At 39.4% G+C, this 24,962-nt stretch overlaps 1 protein-coding gene across 3 annotated transcripts in view; it reads right to left on the minus strand.

The window, feature by feature from the left end:
* Positions 1 to 1,124: 1,124 nt before the first annotated feature.
* The window catches only part of GRK7 (G protein-coupled receptor kinase 7), a 33,965-nt gene continuing 10,127 nt past the window's right edge, over positions 1,125 to 24,962 (minus strand). The window contains exons 1-5 of one of the 3 annotated variants that reach the window (XM_039389838.1): positions 23,627 to 24,911; positions 21,568 to 22,283; positions 20,386 to 20,823; positions 6,323 to 6,594; positions 1,125 to 2,154 (exon numbers count right to left, since the gene is read on the minus strand). In XM_039389838.1, coding sequence (XP_039245772.1) covers positions 1,812 to 2,154; positions 6,323 to 6,594; positions 20,386 to 20,823; positions 21,568 to 22,170 — 1,656 coding nt within the window. In that variant the 5' untranslated portion in view covers positions 22,171 to 22,283; positions 23,627 to 24,911 and the 3' untranslated portion in view covers positions 1,125 to 1,811. Of the gene's footprint in view, positions 2,155 to 6,322; positions 6,595 to 20,385; positions 20,824 to 21,567; positions 24,912 to 24,962 lie in introns of those variants that run through there. The other 2 variants (XM_039389841.1, XM_027739441.2) reach the window with 2 other exon arrangements.

Genomic DNA, 24,962 nt, shown 5'->3' on the forward strand with positions numbered 1-24,962 from the left:
TTCCAACTTCCTCTGCTTTTCACAGTCTTTCAGGATCACTCTTCTCAATTAAAAGATCAAGTCCGAATTCAGCTTATATTGTTTTAAACTCTTTGACAGAAAGTCTCTGCTCAAAAGGCAGACAATTACATGCTCAGAATTAATGAAGAGAATTATCCACTAATCCTAAGTAGCACTGTTCTTCACAATTTTCATTTGAACATTAAGTATATAAAGCACTGGAAAAGCAAATTTGAAAGGAAAAAAAGAACAATTTTTTTTTTTTGCTTAGAACAACACATTGTATTACCAATGTATTTCTTAGCTGTGACTAAATCACTTACAGTATTTAAAACTAAGGAGTTTTTGTTTATTGCAATGTTTGGGATGAGCTATTAGATTATAAATAAATACTAAAGCTATGCACATGACAGACCTGACTATGGAAGACATCGTATATACTGGTTTTCCTCTTCTAAAACAGATGTGTGGGTTCAATCCCAATGTCTCTATAATGGAAGTCTTTGAGTTCAGTTGGGGGTTTGCCGTATGAAAAACAGAAAACAGGGCATCAGCAACCTCCAGGACTCCAAGGAATGAAGCAGGTTCAACTTCCACTTTAGTCAATGGAAATTGTGGCTGGATGGATGACATAACCAGCATGCAGGATCAGTTTTAGAAGTTGTGCAAACAACTACTGCCTATCTTCTTACCACAGAAAATCAGCAGGAGGCCTCTCATGAGTAATACACTTCACCAGTAGCAAGTATTCACAGAAATGTTTCCAATTAATTCAGTTTAGGTTGTCATAAAATTGAAAAATAAAAACACATCAAAATTTGCATGAGAATCAATAAACATTTGAAGATAGTTTCAACTTGCATACATAACCTTTCCACCATTACAGCACTTAACAGTATAATGCATTTTGCAACTACTGAATTAAAACCTATATTGCACTGAAATAAATGTCTTGTAAAAAGCCAATAACATATTGCTTTGGTCTATCTGTAGCTTAATTTATCACCAAAATACAGAAAAATTAGCAGGAAACCTGATAAAAGTATAAAATTGTCAAAGAGAATGTGTACTTACAAATATGTTTTCTTTGTGTATGGTATTATCACTTAAAAGAATACACTTAATAATAATAAATAAATGCTTTATTCCATTAGATTTGGTGCAATCTTATCTTCACTTCATTAAAATCAACTTTGAAAATAGTCTGATCGTGTCGTTCTTATTTTCTAATGATATGTAGAGCTTTCTTTATATTTTATGACAACTTGAACATATTACAATCAAACCATCCAAAAACTAACAGAACTTAAGAAAACAACAGACAGACTGGCTAACCAATAAGATTCCAAGTTTGACATGGTACGTGAGCTCCACTGTCTAACTGAGAATATTACTCGAAAATTAAAAAAATCCTTCCTGAAAACTGCAGAACAAGGAAATGTTAGTAGAAATAACAAGAAAAAAGAAAGAAAACCAACAAATCATTGTATTCAAAATGGTAATCAGTCATTTTCAAAAGCTGTTACCTCTTCACTCTATCACTGCTTTTTTGTATTCCAGAATTTCTATTCTAAGTTTCTTGGAGAAATACGGTTCTTCATTTGATACATCTCCAATAACACAAAAATATTATCTCCTTTGTTAGAACAAAGGCAAATAATACAGTCTATACAGCTGGTGGTCCTACATAGCCTGCCAATGTCCCATTACACTGGTTGGTTCTTCTCAAACAGGTGCACTGAGTTTCTGACACAGTGTCAGAACACGGAAAGTTCGGAGGTGGTTTCTACTCTTTGATGACGATACGATATTTACAACAACAAACAAACTCCTGACTTAGCTTCGCCTCCGTTGGCGTAACCTCCGGACTCGACTCTGTTGGGATCGTTCAGTTCGTCAAACAGTCCCGTTTCAATGATCTCCTCCTGCCAGGGTATAGGGACAGCACCTGTCGCAAACCTTTTGAAGAACTTCTTATCTTTGTCATCAAACTCAATTCCTCGTACTTCAGAGAAGTCAGCAATGTCTCCAATATCTTTGGCATAGACAACTGATGGATCTGGCACAAATGGAGGGTCAATAAGGTTTGCCTCTAGCCTGTGGAAATTTATCGTTTTGAAGAAATTATGTTTTCTTGGGTCATCGTCCGCATTTCTGCAATAAAGCAAAAGTTTGGTAATCAGGGGGATGTTTTGCTCTCAGAGAGGTACAGGTGTGTCCGTGTTTTATACATGAGGGTACTTTAAAATAAGGAGATAGATATATATAATGCAACACAATTCCTTTTTTCCTAACCAAAGAACGTTGCATTGCACAATAAAAGCAAAGCTGAGAAGCAGAAAACACTCTGATCCCATTACTCACTGCTCCACCTCTCAGGGTAAGTCAGTCCGGGCAAGGTGCCACGCAGGAGCTGCAGTGCTGCATCTCAGATACCCCTATCCAAAGATACATTCCCACCAGAACTGAATAGAGAGCAGGATGGGAGGGGGACTCTGGGATTTACTGTCAAAAAATGGCAGTTCAACAACTGCCTCTGTATTAACCAGGATAAGAATATCTATCCTATAATCTGGGGTAAGAATATATATTAAACTCTAGGCTGAGGTACCTTGGGTTAATATATCTGGAGACTGACTCTGAGCAACAATAGGAAACTGGTGACAAATGACATTTCTGGTTTTATCTTAATTCAAAGCAGCTACACATTTACATAATAAAACTGTTATGTCACTCAAACACTCCTGCTTTTAGTGACTCTGTTCATGCAAAATAAATACTCCTACAAATGAACAAAGAGTTTTTTAGGCAAGAGATTCACAAATTACGACATTAACAAAAGTATGTGTGCCACTGTCACAAAAACAATCCTTTATTAATATTGTTAATACCTAATTATAAAATCAAGAAAGGACTAAATAATTGTAAATTCATAGGTTAAATATATCTTACGAAAAACACCTGCAGACCTCAGGGAGAACTTCAGCTGTAAAAGAAACACTGAATTTTTTCACTGTAGACTGACAGAGACACCAGTAGGATATGGTGATGTTAAGAATCATCTGAGCCTCAACTGTGTGCTCACTAAAGTATGACCGAAGACCCCAGCTTTTGAACTGTGCCTCTAGTGTCAAGGTATGCAAAGCCTGAGTTTTGAATTCTAGAGAAAAGAGGAGCAGACAGGAGCACTGTACCACCTATGCATTCTTTTTTTAAATGTATTTATGAATGCACCACTCTTGAAAACAGTAATATAGGAAAACCAAATTTGTCTGGGTTTCAGCCTCAGAAAATGGTAGGTCCTAACACATTGCTTTTGCTTTTCCCACTTCCTTACAGAATCATGCTGGGCAAAGTGCAAGCACTCACGTATTTCTAGACAATGTTCTATGAACAAAAGGTAATGCAAACATTCGGCAAGTCTTTTTATCTTTGCAAGTGTGCAGAAGCACCATACAGAAGTAGAAGATTTGTGTGACTATGGAAAAATCTTCATTTTGTAAGGCCTCAATACTACGCGTGCAGAACAGCTTCTCCAGCTTGCTGCTACTGCCTGTTCCTCCCATGCTGTCCTGCCACGCTTCCAGCCTGCCTTGGTGCTACCCAGGCATGGCCAGGATGAAATCACCAGCTGCCCTTTTCAGCCCCCCTGCCATTGTCACTTTGAACCTCTGGTGCCCAGTTCCTCTGAGCAAGCCACCACCAGCCACTATCTACTGTACACCACCATGACTAGAATGCTAAATCACAGCCTGAAGAATGAGAGAAGCTGCCATCCAGGCACGCTGGGCAATGAAAAAATGATATTTTCTACCCAAAAGAGGCATATGAACGCAATTATACAGATTAAGCCAACAGGGATCATGACCTCTGCACACATATAGTCTTGCAAAATCATCTCCTAACTTACCCAGCTAGTGATACCAAGTACCTGAGCAGCCTGACATGACTTATATATACTTTCACTGGTAGCCTGAAGTGCATTAGAGCTGCTGTTCCAATTAACTAATGTCCTGGGACACTCATGGGCCAGTAGTACTGACATTCTACTGGGCAGATGCACTCACAGAAATTCCCCTTTATTTCACTTTTCCTTTCTGTAACAGAAACCAAAAAGCACTAGAAGCTGGTGGAGGCTCCAAAATGGATTGCTGCAGTGTTTCTCCTCCTGAAACAATAAAAAGTTAAAAAATGTAAAGCTACATGAATGCCATCTACTGGAACTGAGGCATCTTCCACGTAGCTGGAGGTGAACTTAAGCTCTTCCTCTGTGAACTGCCTTTTTACGTAACTTTAACAGGAAGAGCAAATGAACTCATACAAAGTTGGATAATTTTGCATTCTTCCATTAAAAAAAATTTTAAAAGTCACTTTACAGGTTTGGGATTTGAGATGTCAATCCCAAAAAGCTTGAGTGGAGAAAAGGGGTTACATCTTTCCTTAGCTGGTGAAATTGAACCTTCAATAAAAGAGTGTTTTAAAAGGTCAGGTGTACAAAGTAAAGCTCTCTTTGAGCAGCTTTAACTTATGCAACAGGCACTTCTGTAGATAACCCAAGCTCTTGTTGTCCTTAGTAGATTTACAGTACTAATCTCTACAAAAGGATGAGCTGTCCTGAATAGTATTGCCCTGTTTAAGAGGTACATGCAAGCTTTTATTCTCTTTCATGCCCAGGAAGGGAATACATCCTATTGCTTTCCTTCTCTAATTATGGCACTAAGAGTAAGGATATCTTAAACAGCAGAAAATTAAAAATAATATGTGCAGTTACCTTTCTGTGTACATTTCTCCCATTGCTGAGAAGGAATGGAACAAAAAGCAGAGAGAATGATGGTAAATGACCCTCTTGGCACAGGGGATGTGGTTACAGGAAGTGAATCATTTGTTGCTGGTTTTGCTTCAGACTTGCTGAATGAACTTGACCAAGTCATTCAGAATCTCTCAATTCATTTTCTCCTACTCTGAAATTTGTTTACTTCACAAAATGCTGTAAGTCTAAATGTCTGCAAGTATGCTGACTTGTAAGTTAGAATGCTCTACACGTTTTTGTGTTAAATTTACTTTTAAAATAAGCTTTTAAAACATCCTCAAATCATAAAAAATTTTGTATTAAACATACTCTATGAGCTGTTGAAAATAACTTTTTTCTGCTGCCTGGCGTAGTTGTTGGGAAAATTCATTAGGCACAAAGAGTAGCTGTCTTCATGTAGCACTAGAATATTAAAGATAAGTGTATTAATGATATATTACCTTTTGTTAAATTCTTTCAGATAAATGTTTGCCTAGCATTTTTAAAAACTGTTCCACGTTGTTATGAAATACAAATTTAGAAGTCTATGCATTTTCAGTAAGATCCTTTGTCTATTCCACCATTAGACTGGAAAAGCACCTGATACATATATTTGTATTCACAGATGATTCAAATGTAGAGTACTCTAAAGATAGGTACTATCAGTTTCCTATTAATTTTTTACATTTTTATTATATTTTTTATTTTGTCCACAATCTGTCTCATTGGAAATGCACTAAATGATTTAAATATATATATACACACCAACACACCTCAAAGGCAGCAGAGATAGACAAGTTACACATTACAATGTTTAGCTTTTAAGTTTTCTTCTTATTAAACAGTTCCTTGAAATTTCTAAGTCAGGGACACATCTATCAGTCTTCATCAACCCAAAGCCACCTGTAAAGTCCCCAGAAATGTTTTGCTTTATAGGCATTTGTGCCAAATATTTTTTTCCTGCTTTTTCTCCCCGGGATGAGTCAGGAAGACCAGAATCTGTCTAAGATTTTTTTAAAGCAGTTGAGCAAAGCAGAGGGGTTAAAGTCTGTTCAGCAAGAAGCCAATGACGCAGCCTTGCAAGTTAGATATCTGCAGGGAAGAGAATCCACATTGCAGATTTGGATTTCTGCCCACATCATTCCAGTAAGTGATACAGCCTAAGATTGTGTACTCAGTCTGCACTAGCATAGATGCAGGTTTCTACTTGAATATCTTTTACCTTTAGGAAAGAATGTGCAACAAAAATGGGTTGCCCCCTTCTCCCCAAAACTATATAGAGTCTAACACAGAAAATAACAGAAGGGAACTCCTAAGAGTTGTCTGAAGTGAGGATAGATAACCAAACTATTGCAACAACATTCCTTATTTCCATATTATCTTCAAAACTTTCCACCTCTCTCTTCCTAGAAATGAAAGGGAAAATTCAGTACTCTGTAGAAAGTGAAGATGTAACCCATTTTGTGTAATATGTAAAATAATGATGTTGTTTGCAGCTTTAATCTGCATTTTACTGAGTCTGAGAAGGCATACCTGCTTCCTAAACGGTCCTCTTTTTTCTTAGCCAAAAACAGTCGGCAAATATCTTTCGCTTCCTCTGTAAAGCTGGCATGTTCAAATTTCACCTCATCTTCCAGAGTTCTTCTTCTAACCTCATCCTTATTAACCTTTTCTTTGAAATCCTTGAATGGTGTTCGTCCAGCAACCATCTCATAAATAGAGCAGCCCATAGCAAACCAGTCCACAGGATAGCTGTAGTCTTCTTCCTTCAGGATTTCCGGAGCCATATAACCATTTGTCCCAGCCTATTGCAAACAGACAGACAGATTTACTACACAGTGTCAGTAATTAAATGCAAACAGTTAAACAGACTAGTCTATAATTCTTCCAAAATATTAGTAATACTACTGATAGATTTTTGTATCTAGAAACTCTGCATAATTGACTTCTTTTTATCTGGAAACTGTAAGGTATAACTGTTTTAGCATATGGACTATATCTGTCTTTAAACATCTTGGCATATGGGAAAATATGCTTTTCAAAAGTGAAATGTCTGTGCAATTTCCACCTAAAAGTGGTTTATTTTTAAATTCATGTCTATCTTGCTTTCCTCTTCCATATTATTTTTTTTCTGTTGAAGATAGTGTTGTTAGCTTCGTCCTGCAAACACAAATAGCAATCAATTTGAAAAGATTTTTAAAAAAGACAAAAATCAGGTAAAAGAATCACTGATTCCCACCCCGTTCAGTGGTTATAACTGGTCCAACACAGGGGTCTGCTGCCAGTGAGAAAACTCTCATCGAGCCAGTAGCTGAGCTGCATGAGGAAGTTCTCACTCGCTTCCCTCTTGGTGTCTGGATGGAAGTTCTACCATCAAGGGCCAAGAAAAACTCCTAAAACCATTGTAAGAAAGTAAACCTATATATTATAATTCATAAATGACACTCATTCGGGTGAAAGATGAGTTTGTATTTCCTGACTAGAACCAGCTGTCTGAATAAAGACTGTGCAGCACTAACAGCCCCTTCTCCCGGAGAAGGGACCACTCTCTGGGAGGGGAATCTGCCTGCTTCCTTCCCAGAGCAGGCCTGGCACATTCCCCTTGGGGGACAGGCTGCAGTGTCCAAAATAGCTCCTGCTGCCTGTCTCCCTGGAGAGCTGATTCACCTGGGAGGGAGGTGAGGGGATCAGGCTCTCCATGTGCTTTCTGCTGCCCCGAGGACGTGAGGCTGCCATCGTACAGCATTCCCTCAGCTGACCCAACATTTACTGCTGCTTCTGAGGCCCTACCTTTTGCATTTACCAGACTCAGCCAACACTGACAGCTATGTCAGAAGTTGCCTGAACCTCTCATATCTGTTTTAAATACTGGGACTGATGTATTACTAGTATTACAATTTAAAATGAAAAACTGTGTGTGTGCAAAATCCCACTAAAGGTTATTCAACTGTCATTATTACTGCTACCAGAATACAAGTAGTGACAGAGATTTACTCCAAAGTAAAATAGTTAGAAAAAGGTAACTTAAACTAGAGCTCATTTGAGCAAATGGTATTTAAAAAAAGCACAGCTCAACAGATAAATTATATTTTATGGGGTTGGGGTAACTCCTCCATTTTGTGCAAATATAGGCACAATATTTCCAAGTCACATCTCCCTATAAACTTTAGCTTGTGTCAGTACACATTATGACATATACTCTACTGTAAACAACATGTGCAGCAGAGAACATGTTAGCATCAATTAAAACATAAGCTTAATGGACAGAAAATTAAATCCAGTTTGTTTTCCCTCTTTGTATTTTTTTTACTTTTAGGGATATAGAGCAAAATCCTCCATTTCGTTGAAAAACAGAAATGAGATGAGAAAAACAAAAATATCAGCTAAGTTGAAAGCAAAAAAAAGGGTAAAAGAAAACTGGTGCCCTCACTAAAGCTACAGAAGCAGAGGCACTGCAGCAGCTGACATCATCCCCCAGGCAATTTGTACTGCTTACATTGAATTTCTCTAAGTAAAAGTTAATATTGAGAGATACCCTGACAGCATTACATTTTTAGGTATGATTACTGCTCTATTCAGAAAAGTGCTCAAACACAGAGCACAGAACCCAGATCCCTCTGGCACCAGAAGAACCTAGAAGGGAGAGAAGAGGCTGAAAGCAGTAGAGAAGTTTTGGTACAGAAGGATGCACACAGAGCTCATTGTGGATTGGTGAACACAGCCCTAAAGAGGCTTCTGAAATATTTTTTCTTTTTTTTTTTTTTCCTCCTTCTGGGAAGCAATAAAGATTCTTGTTTTTACTGAGGTGAAGCTGGGGCACTAATGCCTTGAAGAACTGATGAGTCATATTATCATCAAAATGTGCCCTGACAGCAGTGTAGTCTTTCTGATAAGACATTACTTTGCTGCAAGTTAGCATCATCATACAGGACCTGGATACGTCTGACATGGAAAAGTCAGAAATCTGCCACAAATGTGTCTCAAGGCAGCTCCATCCAGATTGCCTCTCTTTCTTCCACTTGTGTTCTTTCTTCCATAGTTGTCTTTTCAAAAGAAACTGAGTAACCTCAGTCTCTTCCATGTGCATTTTCCACACACCCTCCAGTAGGACACACCACCCAGAAGAACACTGTGCTTTGACATGGCGCTTGTGTTTCCCAAGGATAGAGAAAGCACGGCTGTTATCACAGACCAAAAAGACTCACGACCACAGTTTAATGGAAAATAGAGATGGACCAACAACAGCCTTCCTTCAGACTGAAGTGATGGGCTGTGGATGAGCTGAACTATGAACAAGAACTAAACTTCCAAATTTTAAAGTAGTAGCACTGAAATCTTTTGAGCTCATATTGAGTTGATCCAACTCAATCTGAGGAAGACTAGAAACATATTGTTCCTCTGATATGCCAAACCATTTCAATTCAGAATTTCAAGAGAGCTGGTTTTCTCATGGAATTTTATCCAAACTTGAATCTGAAAACAAATCTCTCCCAATCCTGAAGCTTTCCTACTATTCACAATGAAGGAACAGGCTGAGAAGCAGGAATCTAAACCTAATCTCATAACCTCTGAGACTCAAAACCCACTAAAACACTACAATTTTATAGCAGAAACAAAGACATTTCACAAGTAGTCAGCAGTGATGCTTAAGAGGGAAGAAATACAAAACAAGGAGAGGGAAGAAATACAGAAATCTCTGCTATCTTTATCAAAACAGGTAATTGAAGAAAGAAAGAGAATAGCATAAATTTTAGTCTTTTTCACCTATTTCTACATATATGTGGTTTTGGCAAAATCATTTGGGAAGAACGATGCTGAAGCCATAAGCATTTCCTGTATTAGGGAAGACAGAAAAGGAAATATTCAGCCTCCGGAACTGGAAAAACATCCATCTTTCAAATGAAGATTTAATTCTCCTTTAATCTCTGGAGAGTAGATAGCATTAGAGGAAAGCTAAAACCTAACATCCCTACACTAATCATTATGGAGAACAAGGTGTCCAAGATCAGATCACCTTTCAAGGAAAAGAGATCCTATGGCAACAGGAAAGGCAGCCTCAATGATTCAGGAGAGGTTCATGTAAGGAGGTGAAACAGCTTTGTGAAGGGAGTTTTTAAACTGTACTCCTCACTAGCAGTGAGATTTGAGCAGCAAAAAATAATGTATTAGGTAGAAAACTTATCCACTGATTCCCAGAGTAGAAGTGAATTAAAGTAATGAGTTAAATTACTCTCAGCAGGCCAAGGAATAAATAGGTATATATATATTCAAATGTAAAAAGGAAAAAAAAGACAGAAAGCTACCAGAAAAGATAAATGCATTATTTTTGAGAAGGGGTCTCTTTCCCATGGGCTGGTATTGAATATTTAATTTAGTTAGAGTTATCTGACCATGCCTCAGAATGGATATCTCTGAGTATGGGATACTGGTATGTCTATCACACAAAAAATCACTAGGTTTGCATGATTCTACAGATGTTTTAATTCAATGTAATATATAAGTAAATTCAGAAGATGTATATTAACTGAAACCCACTTTTTCAAACTAGATCTTATTTTACATGGATAAATTTCACTCTGTTAATGGAAACAAGAAAAATAAAAAACCCACACTCAATTCCTTTGTTGTCAACTCTACACAACTAGGACGTCCATTGGGTTTTGACTGAGACTAAGACCAAGCACATTATCTTCTTCTTTCCTGTAGAATTCCTGGGAAGACAAGGAACCATTTGAACAAATGTGTTGACTGCTCAAGTGATCTTACAGAGACAAACACATGGTATTACACCTTCACTGACCTGGAAGCATCTAATGGGACACAGTAAATAAAAATATCACAAAGAAGACAAGGAATGTTATATTATCCCAACTTTTTACAGAAGGCAGAAATCATATGCCATTGCAGAGGCACACAACTTCTTGAAGCATAATCAGTATAACACTTGCTGGTTTTTGTTTGTTCTCCATTTAATACTGTCTTTTGTGATGATGAGCAGGATGCCTTACTTGCATATGCTGTTTGAAATGTAAAAATAGTCATTACATTTCAGTCAATTAAATTTTAATTGACTTGCTTTTGAAAAGGGTTCACAAATCTCCTTCTCCCTTTATTTCACTATCTTGAGAACAACACAAAATAGTTTTTCAATAATCCTCTAAAAAGTAATGACCAAATGTTGCCCTTGGATACATTAGTGAAGAAGTTCTGTTAAGTGGAATTGTTCCTTTCAGTGTGGTTTGACAGGGCATAGCAGAAATGACTCATCTGAAAGTATACAAATTTTTCTTCTGTGAAATGCAATCCTGCATACATTTTTAAAAGGTCACAAAATTATAATCTTTTAGTAATACAAGATGTGATCCTGTGAAACACTAAGTGCACTCAGTTCCCAGTGCAGTCAGCAGGTACTGGGCACAGCACAGCTCCGAGCAGAGTGAGGCCCACAGTGCCCACACTCACACACCCTCACACACTGCTGGCCCAGAAAGGAAAGCCCCTTGAACACCACTGTGATTCAGCTTCCAGCAGATGCAGGCAAGAAACAGAACTCTCTGGAGCTTTCAGAAGCACAGAAACAGCCAAATGAGGAGAAACGGGATTCAGATCCTCTCTACCTTTTCCCACAGATCTCTGCAAAACAAACTCAATTGATATCATAAACCAAACAGTAAAGCAAATCAGAATGTCTATCTTTTGTTTGCCATGGCACAAGAACTGTTGAACAGAGGAAAAAAAACAAGCTGAGTTTAGCTCTATCAGCTGTTTCCTGGGGCTCGGTCCTTCCTTCCTCCAAGGGGTGCCACTGCCTGCTTTGTTCTCTCGTCCAGCTGTTCCTCCACTCCTTCAGCAATGGCCTTAACAGACCCTGCAGGAATGCAGGAACAGACCACAGAAATCTCTTCTCTGCACACAAGCTAATAGGCCCTAGATGTGGAGAACAACAACTGATCTGCCTCTGTCACTCACTTTACCATCTTAATTCTTCTCCCAAGAGCCACTGTGAGGAGGAAGGAGCGTAATTTAAATGTCACACAGAATTGCAGTTACTCCACAGTTTCTCACCACATGTTCATACAGTCACAAGAAACCTGCTGATCAAATTAATAGGCAACTATCCTTCAAAAGAAGATAAAAAAATCAAATCTAAATAGGACAAAAAGTATTCTGGAAAGTCTCACAGAACAAAGATTTTGCCATATTGTTAATGCTTAGCAAAGGGAAGGACCTTCCTTGGGGATGGCCATTCCTTTGGGATGGTCCATCATAAACTGATGGGCTACTGAGTCAGAAGAACACAAGGACCAACCATTCAGAATACCAGGAAGAGACAATGAGAAAGACTGTATAGAGCTTAGTAGCTACTGAATCCCACATGCTTACACAAGTTTGAAGACCAAACTTTTTTTGTTTTCATATAGGAACATAATTTTCATAGGGAAAGCTGTCTGCTTTAAAAAAGCCCACAGAGAAAAAGCACAAAAGGGACAAAACAAATTTATGTTATATTAGGAAAAAAAAGAAAGCAAAATGGGTTCAATGTCACTAAATGGTATAGTAAAAACTCCACCATTGGTTTTTACTCTTTTAAATTTGAAGGGAGTTGCACAAATGAAGGGGAAGGCCACTCTGTGCAGTGGGGACAGGCTGCCTCTGTGCTCCTACTTGGGAAGAGAAACAGACACAGGTACAGCGTGTTTTTCAGTTTAGATTCACACTCTATGGAAGTCAAAGGAATAAATGGCTTGAAGAAAGACACTCCAGTAACTGGGCACCAATTTTAATTTTGGATTCTTGAGCATCTCCCCGATTTCTTCTGCATGATCTCACGTAAATCTTTGCCTCAGATCCCTGCTGGAGATAGAACCTGCTAACATTCCCAACGTGGGGAAGTGTCATCAGAAGAAATACACATTCATAGACAGGGAAGCAATCAGGCATTATAGCGATGGAGCATTTTGGACAAGCAGAACACTTGGTACAGACTCATAACCACACAATTAGAATTCAAGAATTATAAGGGTTCTCCAGTCTTCTGTAACATGATTTTCCCTTTAATTTCCTTTTAAATTTCTCCTGACCATTTCCCATTTATAATGTGGGAATAATAATACTTCAGAGATGTTTATGGTTTCATTATTTAATGATGACAGAATATTTCATAAACACTGTTAATAAGGGAGAAAAGTCTTCATCTACTGAGCTCTGTCTATATTTTATGAAGCTCTTCATAATGAATGCAAACACTGTATCATGGCAGCACGAGCAGGCTGCTTTCTCAGAAAGGGGTCATCCAAGAGAAATTCTGTGCTCTGTGCAGGGGACTGCAGGGTGCCCTGGGAAGGAGATGGGCCCTCCAGTGTGGGTACAGCCGCTGCAGGTTAAGCAGTGAGAATGTCAGTGAGGCCTGGACAGTTCCTGCTGATCACTGAAATCCGCGGGATTTCACCCACCTTATCTTTCAGGATTATGACTAATGTTGGAGGTACAATTCTCTGAAATGTAAATCCAGGAAGATGAGTACTGGCTGCATCAGACCAGAGGCCCATATAGCCAGTTTACTGATGGTGAACTGGCCAAAGAATGGATGTATAGGGAGGTCTGTAAGAACCTGGTGTGTACATTGAGTTACACTGAGACTTCTCTAACACCTTCCTTAAACTCCAACTACTCGCAGTTTAAGGGCTTCCAGAGACAGAAATGGTTTCTCTCAGCAAAGTTATTTTCCATCAATTGTCCACTCTCCCCCTGAACTAGATAAATTCTTAGACACTACAAGACCTTTTGCAAGAGTCCGGCAGCTTAACTACACCCCGTGCTGAGAACCACCCACCTGCCACCTTTCACTAGCACATTTTAAACCAAGCCCACAGTTTTCACCTCCATGTGTTTGTCATTCTAGGATTTTGTCTTAAAAAAAAAAAAAAAAGTAATTATATGTTTGTTAACTGAAATTATTCATGACAGTAAGTGGGATGTCACATGTGGTCCAGTAAGAATGGAAGTGCTACACCATCTCACAGCTTACTGTTCATGCAATACTGCTTCTGGTCAAAGCTGTCAAATCAAAAGTTCAAAGAATTACATTGTCAGCCAAATGCTTCATTTCTTATCCAATGAAACAAAAACATCTTTGATGATGGTGAGTCAACAAGTGGCACATTAGATGATTTATCAGGAATCATTTCAGAATGTACACTATTTTTATAGAAAATGCTATAGCATTTATTGTGAGATTAAACTGAATCAAAAACAATGTTAAAAGTCATGAAAAGACACCGCATGCTACATCATGAAGGGCTCCACTGTCTTTCCCAGACAGAAAAAATGTCACATGAGTGACATGCCATGTGTAGGAAAAGCATTTCATGGGACATATTGCATTCTCAAAATTTTAGATGACTATAGTATCCTTTCTGCCATCTCCAAAACTGCAGGAGGCAGAATGGTCCCACAAAATCATTTTTGCTCCCTTTACTTGCATAATCATGGCATTTATAGAATTATTTATGTTGGAAGAGATCCTAAGATCATCGAACCCAACCATTTACCCCAGCACTGCCAAGCCTACCACTAAACCATGTCCCTAAGTGCCACATCTACATGACTTTTCAATACCTTTAGTGGTGGAATGGTGACTCCACTGCTTCCCTGGGCAGCCTCTTCCAACACTTGGCAATCCTTCTGGAGAAGAAACTTTGCCTAATATCCAATCTAAACCTCCCTTGGCACAACTTTAGGCCATTTCTTGTCCTGTTGTTTGTTGTTTGGGAGAAGACACCAACCCCCACCCAGCTACAATCTCCTTTCAGGGAGTTGCAGAGAGCATTAAGGTCCCCCCTGAGCCTCCTTTTCTCCAGTTCCCTCAGCTGCTCCTCATCAGACTTGTGCTCCAGACCCTTCCTCAGCTCCATTGCCCTTCTCTGGACACGCTCTAGCACTTCAATGTCTTTCTTGCAGTGAGGGGCCCAGAACTGGACACAGCACTTGAAGTGTGGCCTCACCAGTGCTGAGTACAGGGGGACAGTCGCTGCCCTGGTCCTGCTGCCACACTATGGCTGACACAGGCCAGGATAACATTGGCCTTCTTGGCCACCTGGGCACACGATGGCTCATGTTCAGCCAGACATTGACCAACAACTCCCTTTTCCCACTGGGCAGCTTTCCAGCCATTCCTCCCCCAGCCTGTAGCACTGTGGGGGGTTGTTGTGATCCAAGGGCAGGACCCAGCACTTCACCTCACTGAACCCTGTACAACTGGCCTCAGCCCATCAATCCAGCCTGTCCAGATCCCTCTGCAGAGCCTTCCTCCCCTCCAGCAGACCCACACTCCCACCCAACATGCTGTCATCTGTGAACTTGCTAAGGGTGCACTCAATCCCCTCATCCAGATCATTGATGGACATATTGAACAGGGCTGGCCCCAGTACTGAGCTCTGGGGAGCCCTGCTGGTGACTGGCCCCAGCTGGATGTAATTCCATCCACTACCACTCTCTGGGCCCAGCCAGTTTTTAACCCAGGGAACAGTGAACCCATCCAAGCCATGAGCAGCCAGTTTCTCCAGGAGAATGCTGTGGGAAACAGTGACAAAGAATTTACTACAGCCCAGGCAGACATATCCACACTCTCTCCCCTGTCCACAGAGTGGGTCACCCTGTCACAGAAGGAGATCAGGATGGTCAAGCAGGACCTGCCTTTCATAAACCTGTGCTGGCTGGGCCTGATCCCTTAGTTGTCTGGTATGTGCTGCATGACAGCTCTCAAGATGATCTGCTCCATGACTTTCTCCAGTACCGAGGTCAGGCTGACAGGCCTGTAGTTCCCTGGATCCGCTGTCTGGCCCTTCTTGTGGATGAGTATCACATTTGCTCATGTCCAGCCAAAATGAGTCCCCCAGGGATCTCCCTGGTCCGCCAGGATGGCTCGTAAATGATGGGAAGTGGCTTCGTGAGCACCTGTGCCAGCTCGTAGCTGGCCCCACAGACTTGTGGTGGATAAGACTTCATTCTGTAAAGTGTATGTTTAGAGATTAAAAAAAAAACAAAACACCTGTCACGGTGATGCAGTTCAAAACAACTGTGACTGTCAAAATTTTTAAGAACAAAGTTCTGCTAGTAAAAACACCAATCTTACATGTCATACTTAAAAATTCATAAGCAGAATGGTGGTTTTGAAACTGCAAAACAGCAGCAAGTCCCTCTCTGAACAAAGGAGCTGTCATTTTTCGAAGTGCAAGGGAAGAACAGATTTTTACAGAATCTTATCCAATAAGAATGCCATGTGATAATGAACAAAGGTCAACTGTAGAATAGCGTGCTGAGTTATTTTTTATTTCACAAGTCTAAACCCTCCTCCTGCTTCTCATCTGCCTTGAAATTAAACTGCAAGTTTCAGGAACATCTAAATAGATTTCCTTCTGTTTTCCTAAGAAATAGAATCTTATGATAAACAAACATACAGGAGGGCAAAAGGACATTTTGAGTAAGATTTTAACCAAAACATGTTTTTCCTATAAAAATATTATGATGTCCTTCAAATATATAAAACATAGCACAGGAAAACTGTGAAGAAGCCTGAAACCTCTGAAGATATGAATGCACTTTTATAAATACTACAAAAATATGTTTGTGTTATTTTTCGCAGTTATTATGTCAATATTTAAGCTCTCTGGCTCACACGCATCTGCACAAAAGTCCTTCACCATTTACATGCAACAGTTGCTTTGCACAAAGGCCAAACCCAGTAAGGGCAGAAAGTTCTTCCCGAAATAAACGGCAAATACACTCTGACTTCTGGAAAAATGGAATTAAGTCCTCTATATTTCAATATGCAGAGGATATGAGGGTAGTAAACAGAAGAACACACTGACTTTTCTCACAACCATTCTCAGGTTTAATTAAGGTCTAATGAAGAAGTATTACTTTTTTGGATAAGGGCAGGAGCACTTGACTCACAAGAAGTGAATTCTGAGTAGTATGAGAAAAAGTTGTAGAGACTTCAAGAAAAAGATGACAGATCAAACTGTTCAAATGGAGAAACTTGGGATGGAGGCTCCTCGTTTCTGTCATATATGAAAAAAACTAGTTCAAGAATCAATCAGGTACATACCTAGACAAAACACTTGGTGTATGGAAAGCCACCTGTGCAGGCTCTCAGTTCCTCCTTGTTGTCTATTTCAATTATGTAAGACAGAGAGAATATCAACATTTTAAAAGTCATAATTTTAAGATACAAGCTAGTTTTTGCACAGAATGATCCACACATCAGATGAGATGCTACAGGCACATTTGTATGAAATCATGATATTTCTTAAAGTCCTGAATAATTTTATTACCACTGGAAAAGAGTTTCTGTTTCCAGTGATATCAGTAAGAGCTCTGCCTGAGTAAGTGTGAATATATACATTTCTTGGGAGATTGCACAGGTACATGTATGTATCACGAGAAGATCCCATCTAATCCATGTCTGATGAAAAAAAATACATTGTAAGTAGCTTTTAATTGCCTTCTACTTTCTTTTATTTCCAAGACTGTTGTTATTTTAATTTGTGTGTGTGTGGGGGGGTTTTGGTGATTTCTCCATTCCAAAACCAGTTAGCACTTCACAGGGACAAATTAGCACACATAGTGAAATTAAAGTTTTCTAAATTCTGTCATTATTACTGTACCAATTACTTACAACTGCCTATGTATGTTCAAAGTGACATTCACATGGAAAGTTGGATGTTTCTACTGGATGCTTTAGCAATTGAGAAGAAGGGGAGAAAACTAAGGCTGGATATCCAACTCTTTCTAGATCTTTGTAAGGAGCACTGTTTCTGAAAGCAGGGTATTTTTATTTACAATAGTTGCAGGCAATTGGCACACAGCACACAACTATTTTTCAAAAGGAGTATATGTAATGGCAATACTTAAAGAATAGCAAGGCTGCTACTTCAATTACATAAGTATTAAATCACCAGTTGCACAATGCCTTTTCTGCAGCATAAACACACACTACTTTTTAAGAAGACCACATTGAACTCACCCATCTAAAAGTCAAAAAACCTTTCTACCCATAAAGAAAATTTGGCTGGTGAACAGTATATAAACATTATAGTTTCACAGACACCTTCACTGAAAACTTAGAAAATGTCTAAAACAGGAACTCATTAACTAGCTCATTACTTGTGCCATGTGACAACCTAATCACCTAATAAGATTTAGAAAAGGGATTAATGGATCCTCCAGGTGATGTGTGGGTGATGTGCATTTATTCATACATGAGGGGCTGGGAATTTTTTTATGCTTTAAAAGCATAAGAAATTTCATCTTTAATAGCTTGTACACCCACGAGAGGTATACAAAACTTTCAGAATTCATCAAAATAGATTAGTAGTAATATCCCTTAATTAGTGACTGAAAATTGTAAGCCTTAAATTGTCAGTTCAGACCATCATCCAAAATCTAGAAACAGCTCTATGATGTTAGGCACTTCACTCAGATACCAGTACAATACAGATTTAGCCTGGAAGGAATATATTTTCTGCTTTGGCTTATAAAAATGCCCTTATAAAACTGTGTTCAAAAAATGGTGAACTGATTAGGTTTCATTTGATAAACCTGTCTTGGAGCCATATATCCTTTTGGGTGAAAAAACCCAAACCTATACAAATCACCTTTTTTTAAGTGATAACAGTTTGGTAGTCATACTCAAAAAGCATGCTATGATGTAAATTTTCTGCTGATTTTAAGTCACAATAGAAGTGTGAACAAAAATTACTTTAACAACACCATTTTTATTTTATTACAGAGGTACATGGTGAAGCTTAATGTAAACTGTGTAAATCTGTTCTTTGGTCTTCCTGTGTATGACATTAGTTTAAATAATAACAATATCTAGCCCTCATAAAATGGTTTTTGGAGGAGCTTTCAAAGGATTCAAATATGACTAGTTTACAGAAATGCAAAATGACACTGGGAATTATTATTGATTTAACTCACTCATAGCTATGATACAGAAAATGAAAAAAATACCTTCTTTTTTTTCTTATTATTTCAATGTTCTGAATTAATAAAACTGCATTTAACAGAAATTCCTATAATGCATTACAATCATTACACTATTCATTGCAGTTTTTGCCCTAATAAAAAGCACACAATGGTGAATAGAGCTTCTAAAAACAGTGAACAACAGAAGAAGAGTCATTAACAACTTGATGACTGTCATAGGTGACCAATATTGCTTTGAGATTCAACCCTCATACCCACAGAAGTGGTTACACATTGCTAAACACACTGTTTCATTTTGGTTTTTTCCCCTCTGCCAAACCCCACATATTTACAAGTAAGAAAAACTGCCCTTCAACAACATTATTTTTTCTGACCATAGTAACTGCATGGATCTGGAACTTGCACAGCACAGTAACTTTATAGCTTTGGGTTCACTGATCAAAATGCCATCTTCACAAACAAAACAACATTCCCATTTCACGCAAGGTCTACTTAAAAACCTGCCTTAGCTTTCATAGAAACTGCATTTTTGTATCCAAAACACTATGCATTCCCATTTTATAATTATTTACTATCTATACATTCAGCAGTTTCCATCTTTTCTTTCAGTGAGAACTAAAACCACTCATAATACAAACTTCCTAAATTGCCAGGAAAAGAAAATTTCCTTCAAAATTACTGTATTTACTGACATCAAAAATGTGTATTTGAAGCATGATGCAAAAGGCCACTAGAAGGTCCTCTCTTCTACTGAATTTCTAGAGTGAAAGACTTGGGGAGTTTAACATAAGGCAGTTAGACCAGGTTGTTATTATAATGTCACTTCTGTTTCTTCATATTCTTAGTGTATTTCAGACACATTCATTATATATATCTTTAAGCTCCAGATACCTTGAGAGAAATAGGTTTTTTTCATAGTTAAGCTACCTACATATTTCTTGTGTAAACCTCCTGATGTTATCACAAATCCAGATGAGTTTGGGCTGACCACAGGCACAGCTAAGTGCTGCACAATCTAATTCACACAACAAAATCCAGTTGGTCATCCATCTTTTTCTTCCTACACATGCAGACAGGCAGGTACATTTGCAAACTGTCATATGTGCTAACTTTACCAGGATTTAATTTTTGGGGAGGAGGAAGGTCGGCAATGGTTTATTGTGCAGCACCACGAACGCCTGCAATGCAATCACTTCAGAGTAACGTATAAGAAATTGTATTCTTCTAGGAGCAAAAGTGGAATACAAGGAGTCATATGTTTGACTGCTGCTCATTAAAAAAGTAATTGGTTAAATCTCTGACTATGCAGGGTTGCTCAAGGCACAATGCATCTGCCCCCCTAAAATGATTGGTTCAAGAGCTTAAGAGAAACAACAGGTCAGGTTGATTCTACTCTTTCTGTGCAAAAGAAGTTATTTTACTACATGCAGCAGTTAGAGAGTCAATTAACCAAATCTTCTTACAACCTGTCTCTTAGAATGAAATGACTATGTAAGGTCTTTAGCAAAGAATAAATTGCAGGGAATTAAGTCTTGGACTTATCAGGCATTAGAAATAGAACAGCTTCACTTCCCACTTCCCATGTTCAACGAATTTGTACTCACCCTCTGAGTGATGGGTTTTCCCTCTTTGACTTGCACTGCCAATCCAAGATCAGACAGTCTGCAATTCCCATTATCATCCAGGAGGACATTCTCTGGTTTCATATCCCGGTACACAATGTTGATGGAATGGAGATGCAGAATCCCACAGGTGATCTGAGCTGAGTAATAGATGATCCTCTTCATTTCCAAACCCCGTTCTCCCACGTTGTAGATGTGATACTTCAGATCCCCTCCATTCATGAGGCTCATAACAAGACACAGGTGGGTTTTGCTCTCATAGGCATAAGCCAGTGTGACTATGAAAGGGCTGTTGACCTTCTCCAGGATCTCTTTCTCCAGCAGTGCCATCTTCTCTCCACTTTTCTTTTTCAACCTTTTTTTATCCAGTTTCTTGCAGGCATACATCTTGCCAGTATTTTTCACCTGGATGGCACAAACCTAGAAAAGATGCATACGGAAAAGTAATGAAGGAATTTTACACAGGGACTGGAATATCAAGAGTAGTAGTAGGCAGAAATTGGGGAATCACTGATGCCTATAAGTAGCTGCTGATGCTAACTTCCATGGAAGAGTGTATTAGCAGAGAAAATAAGGGAAAAAACAAAAGTACAATCTGTTCTGTTCTGAACCAGTATATGGTTGACCTGATGTAAAGTTCTTCAGGACACCGTTAGCAGACACGTATTAGCAAATAAGAGGAACAAGGACAAGAACAAAATTCTGTAACCAAGAGAATAAGCAGCGTATACAGATTGCATCTGTACAGTTTAACTCTCTTGCCTCTCAAAAAAAGTAGTCTCACTCATACTGTAATTTGGGAACAGATCATGCTATTCCCTACACTGCAGCTAGGAATTATCTGGGACCGTGTGAGCTACCACAGGCTAAAATGGTGCCAAGGAGCATTAAATCCATACTTAACTGTATGGACAGTCATGTAAGTTTTTGTAAAGAAGCCTGTTTTTTTACTAGCATAGATACAGAATGTAAAAACTTCAAAGCAGCTCTTCACTAACTCTATCACAGTACAAATAACCTAGCCCAATTTCTGGAAAACGGGCAATCTGAAGGGGCAGTTTTGCAAATCTTTACACAATTTCTTAATCCACTGCTCTTTGCAAACCCACCTGCTGGTCTTGAAAGGGAAGGGATGACTCACATCCTTAAAAGTGCAGCTCTTACCTCTCCAAAGCCACCTTTGCCCAGCACTCGGAACTCATAGAAGTATTTATCAGTTACCGGTTGCTTCTCAAAAACTTTCCATTGGATGAATTTGTCATAGAAGGGGCTGGTCTGGAAATCCTGGAAGGGCTTGTCTTTAAGGAAGACTTTGGTTTCCTCCTTGGCCAGCTGCATGACATTCTCATAGTCTTTTGCAGTAGCTGCCTGGCATTTGCTGACCAAGTCAGAGCTCATGAAAGACAGATAGTTTTTGGAGCCTTCCTTAAGAAAATTGGTGACCATATTTTCCATGGTACTGTTCTTGATGCTGTCCTCTGCCAGCTCCCAGTTTGATACCTCATCCAGGAAGTCCCTAGCTACCAAATATTCTGGCACTGTCTCTAAGAAATCTCTGAAGAATTTCTTGCCAATGGGCTGCTGCTCACAGATGCTTTCATAATCAGCAACAATGGACTCTCTCTGTTCTTTGCACTGGTCAAGTTTGGGCAGTGAAAGGCTTTTACGTCTCTTTTGCATCTCCTTGGTGTCTGCCTCTCCACTCTTCCTCGCCTGGAGGTAGGCCGTGTTGGCAATCAGGTTGTCGAGTCCCCCCATGTCACACATCTTGGCAAGCTCTTGGGGTGGCAGAGCCTGATTTCACACAAAATGAGTAACTGGCCCAAGTGCTGTACCGGAGCTGCCCTGCACTTCTGCTGCCAGTGGTGTGCTGAGGTCTTCTGAAAAACACCAGAGAGACCAACTGCTTTTGCATTAAATACCTCTCAAGGATTTTCCCTAAGTACCTTTAGATATATGCACCATTTGTGGAAAGTGACTGGTAAGAGGTTTCTCTGTAAGGAGCTTTGAGTTTGCTATGTATAGCCGAGGGATGACATCCTGGGCAAACCTTCCCAGCAGCACCAAATGCACGTGGTTCAGCTGGTGTTTTTCAGAATGGGCTCTGACAACCTTTAAATGTACTGAGATTCCCCCTACTTGCACTGTCCCTGGCCGCTGGGAACATGCAGAGATTGCCGTCTGCAATACATGCTCTCTCCAACTCAGGGGCACTTCGGCCACAGTCAGGACAGCCCTGGATCTCCCTCGCTCGACAAAGAACCCCGGCATAGCCACAGTTACATATGCTGGGATCTGATTTTATGAAAAGCTTTTATCACAAATCTGCCAGGCCTAAACAGAAGTTGACATAGATGAACATGAGATGTTGAGCTTTAAATTACCACAGGATTTGAGCATCCACACTTCCAAAACTCAAGTTATACTCAACATCAGCGATGAGCTCCACAGACAGCTCATGCCAGCCCGGATGCCTGGCGTTGCTCTGTCTGAGCAGATTACGTGCAGGCTAAGAACCAAAAATAGTGATCCCTACATACAAAACAACATACACTTCTGACTTCATCTCCTACCCACAGAAAAAAGGAAAAACACTTCACATGACCAGCCAAATCTTGCCAAAACACTTCTATGTTTTGGCCTCAGTTTATTTTCTCTGCTGAGCTTTGTGACAGAAAGTGTCGGGATGAGAAGATGGCAACTGCATATAGCTGAGGTGACATCAACAAAGGGACAAAGCTGATTATAATCAAGTGAAGGCAAATTCCACTTGACTTTGCTTGCTGGCTGCCTACCAGGAGGTATTTTTTTCCCTCAAAAGAATAAGAATGATGTGTGGCACTTACTAGGCTAAGCCCCCTTCTGCTGTGGGGTCAGGTGACTTGGCTGTTAAAACTTTCTTTAAATATAAGGAAGGTATTATGGGAACAAGAAAAGAAGTTTCATGATTCCTCCAGTAGCACTGGGGTCAAGCTGTATACTCTTGAGGTCAAGGTCAAGTTTCTTTGCCCCTCCCTTCCCCCAGTCTTAGAGCAAGTTGAAGAGCTGAATCACAAAAACTAAACATCAAGAGTAATAACAGGCACCTTTCAGACTCCCTACAGTAAGTGCTAAGCCCTTCTTGGCTGTTTTTGCCACTCTACAACCATGCAGTATTTTGTTTTTACAAGCATTAATCTTTGTTGAATCCATTTGACATAAAACTCATATTTAACCAAATTACCTTGGAGGTGTGTTTTCCAGGTGGGATTGAGGGGGCCATCCATTGCAAACCGCTGTGTGTGCATGTTAACAGGGGTACTCTGAGGCAGAGTATTTGAAAGGCTGGCCAGTTCTGCCAGGTGAGAGCAAGCAGGGCCAGGAGGTGGTTACATAAAGGGCTGAACAGTGCAGTGTGGGTAAAGCTCAAAATAGCCAGAGGAAGGAATGGGGAATTCTCCTGGTGGCTTTCCTGAAAAGGGTGCCTTCAGCAACACATTCCTATAATATCCTGGGTAGAGAGGAAAGAAAGGAGGTAACAAAGCTTTCATTTCAGGTCCTGAAATTCAGCAGAGTCTTCTTTACATTTAGCCAGAATGCCACCACAGCTCAAAGAGCAGAGTACAAATGCTAGGTAGTTGGGGTCCTAAGGCTGAACTCAAGCTTACACCAGCTATTGATATATTCAAGTCTAAGCAAATCAAGAGAACACCTAATGTTTATGGAACCTATGGAAGACAAACATTTACACTCCAAAAACCTTCTACTCTGATAAGTAGACTCTTTCCTAGTTTCTATGGAATGTAAACTTTCACTAAAAGAACATAATTTCATGAAAAGCAAAATCTAACAGTATGATCATTCAACTCATATTCATTACTCCAGTCACTTTTGAGAGAAGAGTCTAGCTAGATGTGCTTGTTGACTTATCCAAATCAGTATTTATTAAACACTGGAAAAAAGTAGCTCAGCATTAATCTATTAATTGATAAAAGCTGTTTAAGATAGTGCTACCTACTCATAAAACAGTACGTTTGGGTGAGAAGCAAAACTGATTTATTTTGCAGGCACAAGAGGTGAACAATGACAGAGCTAAAAGTGGAGACTTACTAACAACTACGCTAATGGAATATCAGGATATGATCTGGAAAAGAAAATTTCTCTGGTGCAAAGCTTATAGAAAGAGTGGGACCTAAGCTCATCTCTAAATCACAGACAAAACATGCAGGACTTAAAATTCATTACCTTATGTTCTAGACGAACCTCAATTACCGGTCAACAAGATACTTATAATACACAAACAGATACACACAAGTATCAGCTGCTTTGATTTCAACATTAACTTTCCTAACACCTCATTTGTGTCAATACCCCTTTGACCCAACACTTTGGAAAAACTCTTCTACAACTGTAATTCTCAGGTACTCTTGCCATGCACATGATGTGAACTAAAAGTAGGGCTTGTTACTCTCCATATTCGCCTACAGACCAAAGAAAAATGAAGAAAGAAGTCCTCTGATGGGACTAGATGGCATTAACAGAGGTTACAGGATGGAGCCTGGGACCAAAGTCAGGCAGAG

The sequence above is a fragment of the Pipra filicauda genome, unplaced genomic scaffold (assembly GCF_003945595.2).
Source record: "Pipra filicauda isolate LSUMZ 115617 unplaced genomic scaffold, ASM394559v2 scaffold126_size2276778_pilon, whole genome shotgun sequence".
NCBI classification, from domain to species: Eukaryota; Metazoa; Chordata; class Aves; order Passeriformes; family Pipridae; genus Pipra; species Pipra filicauda.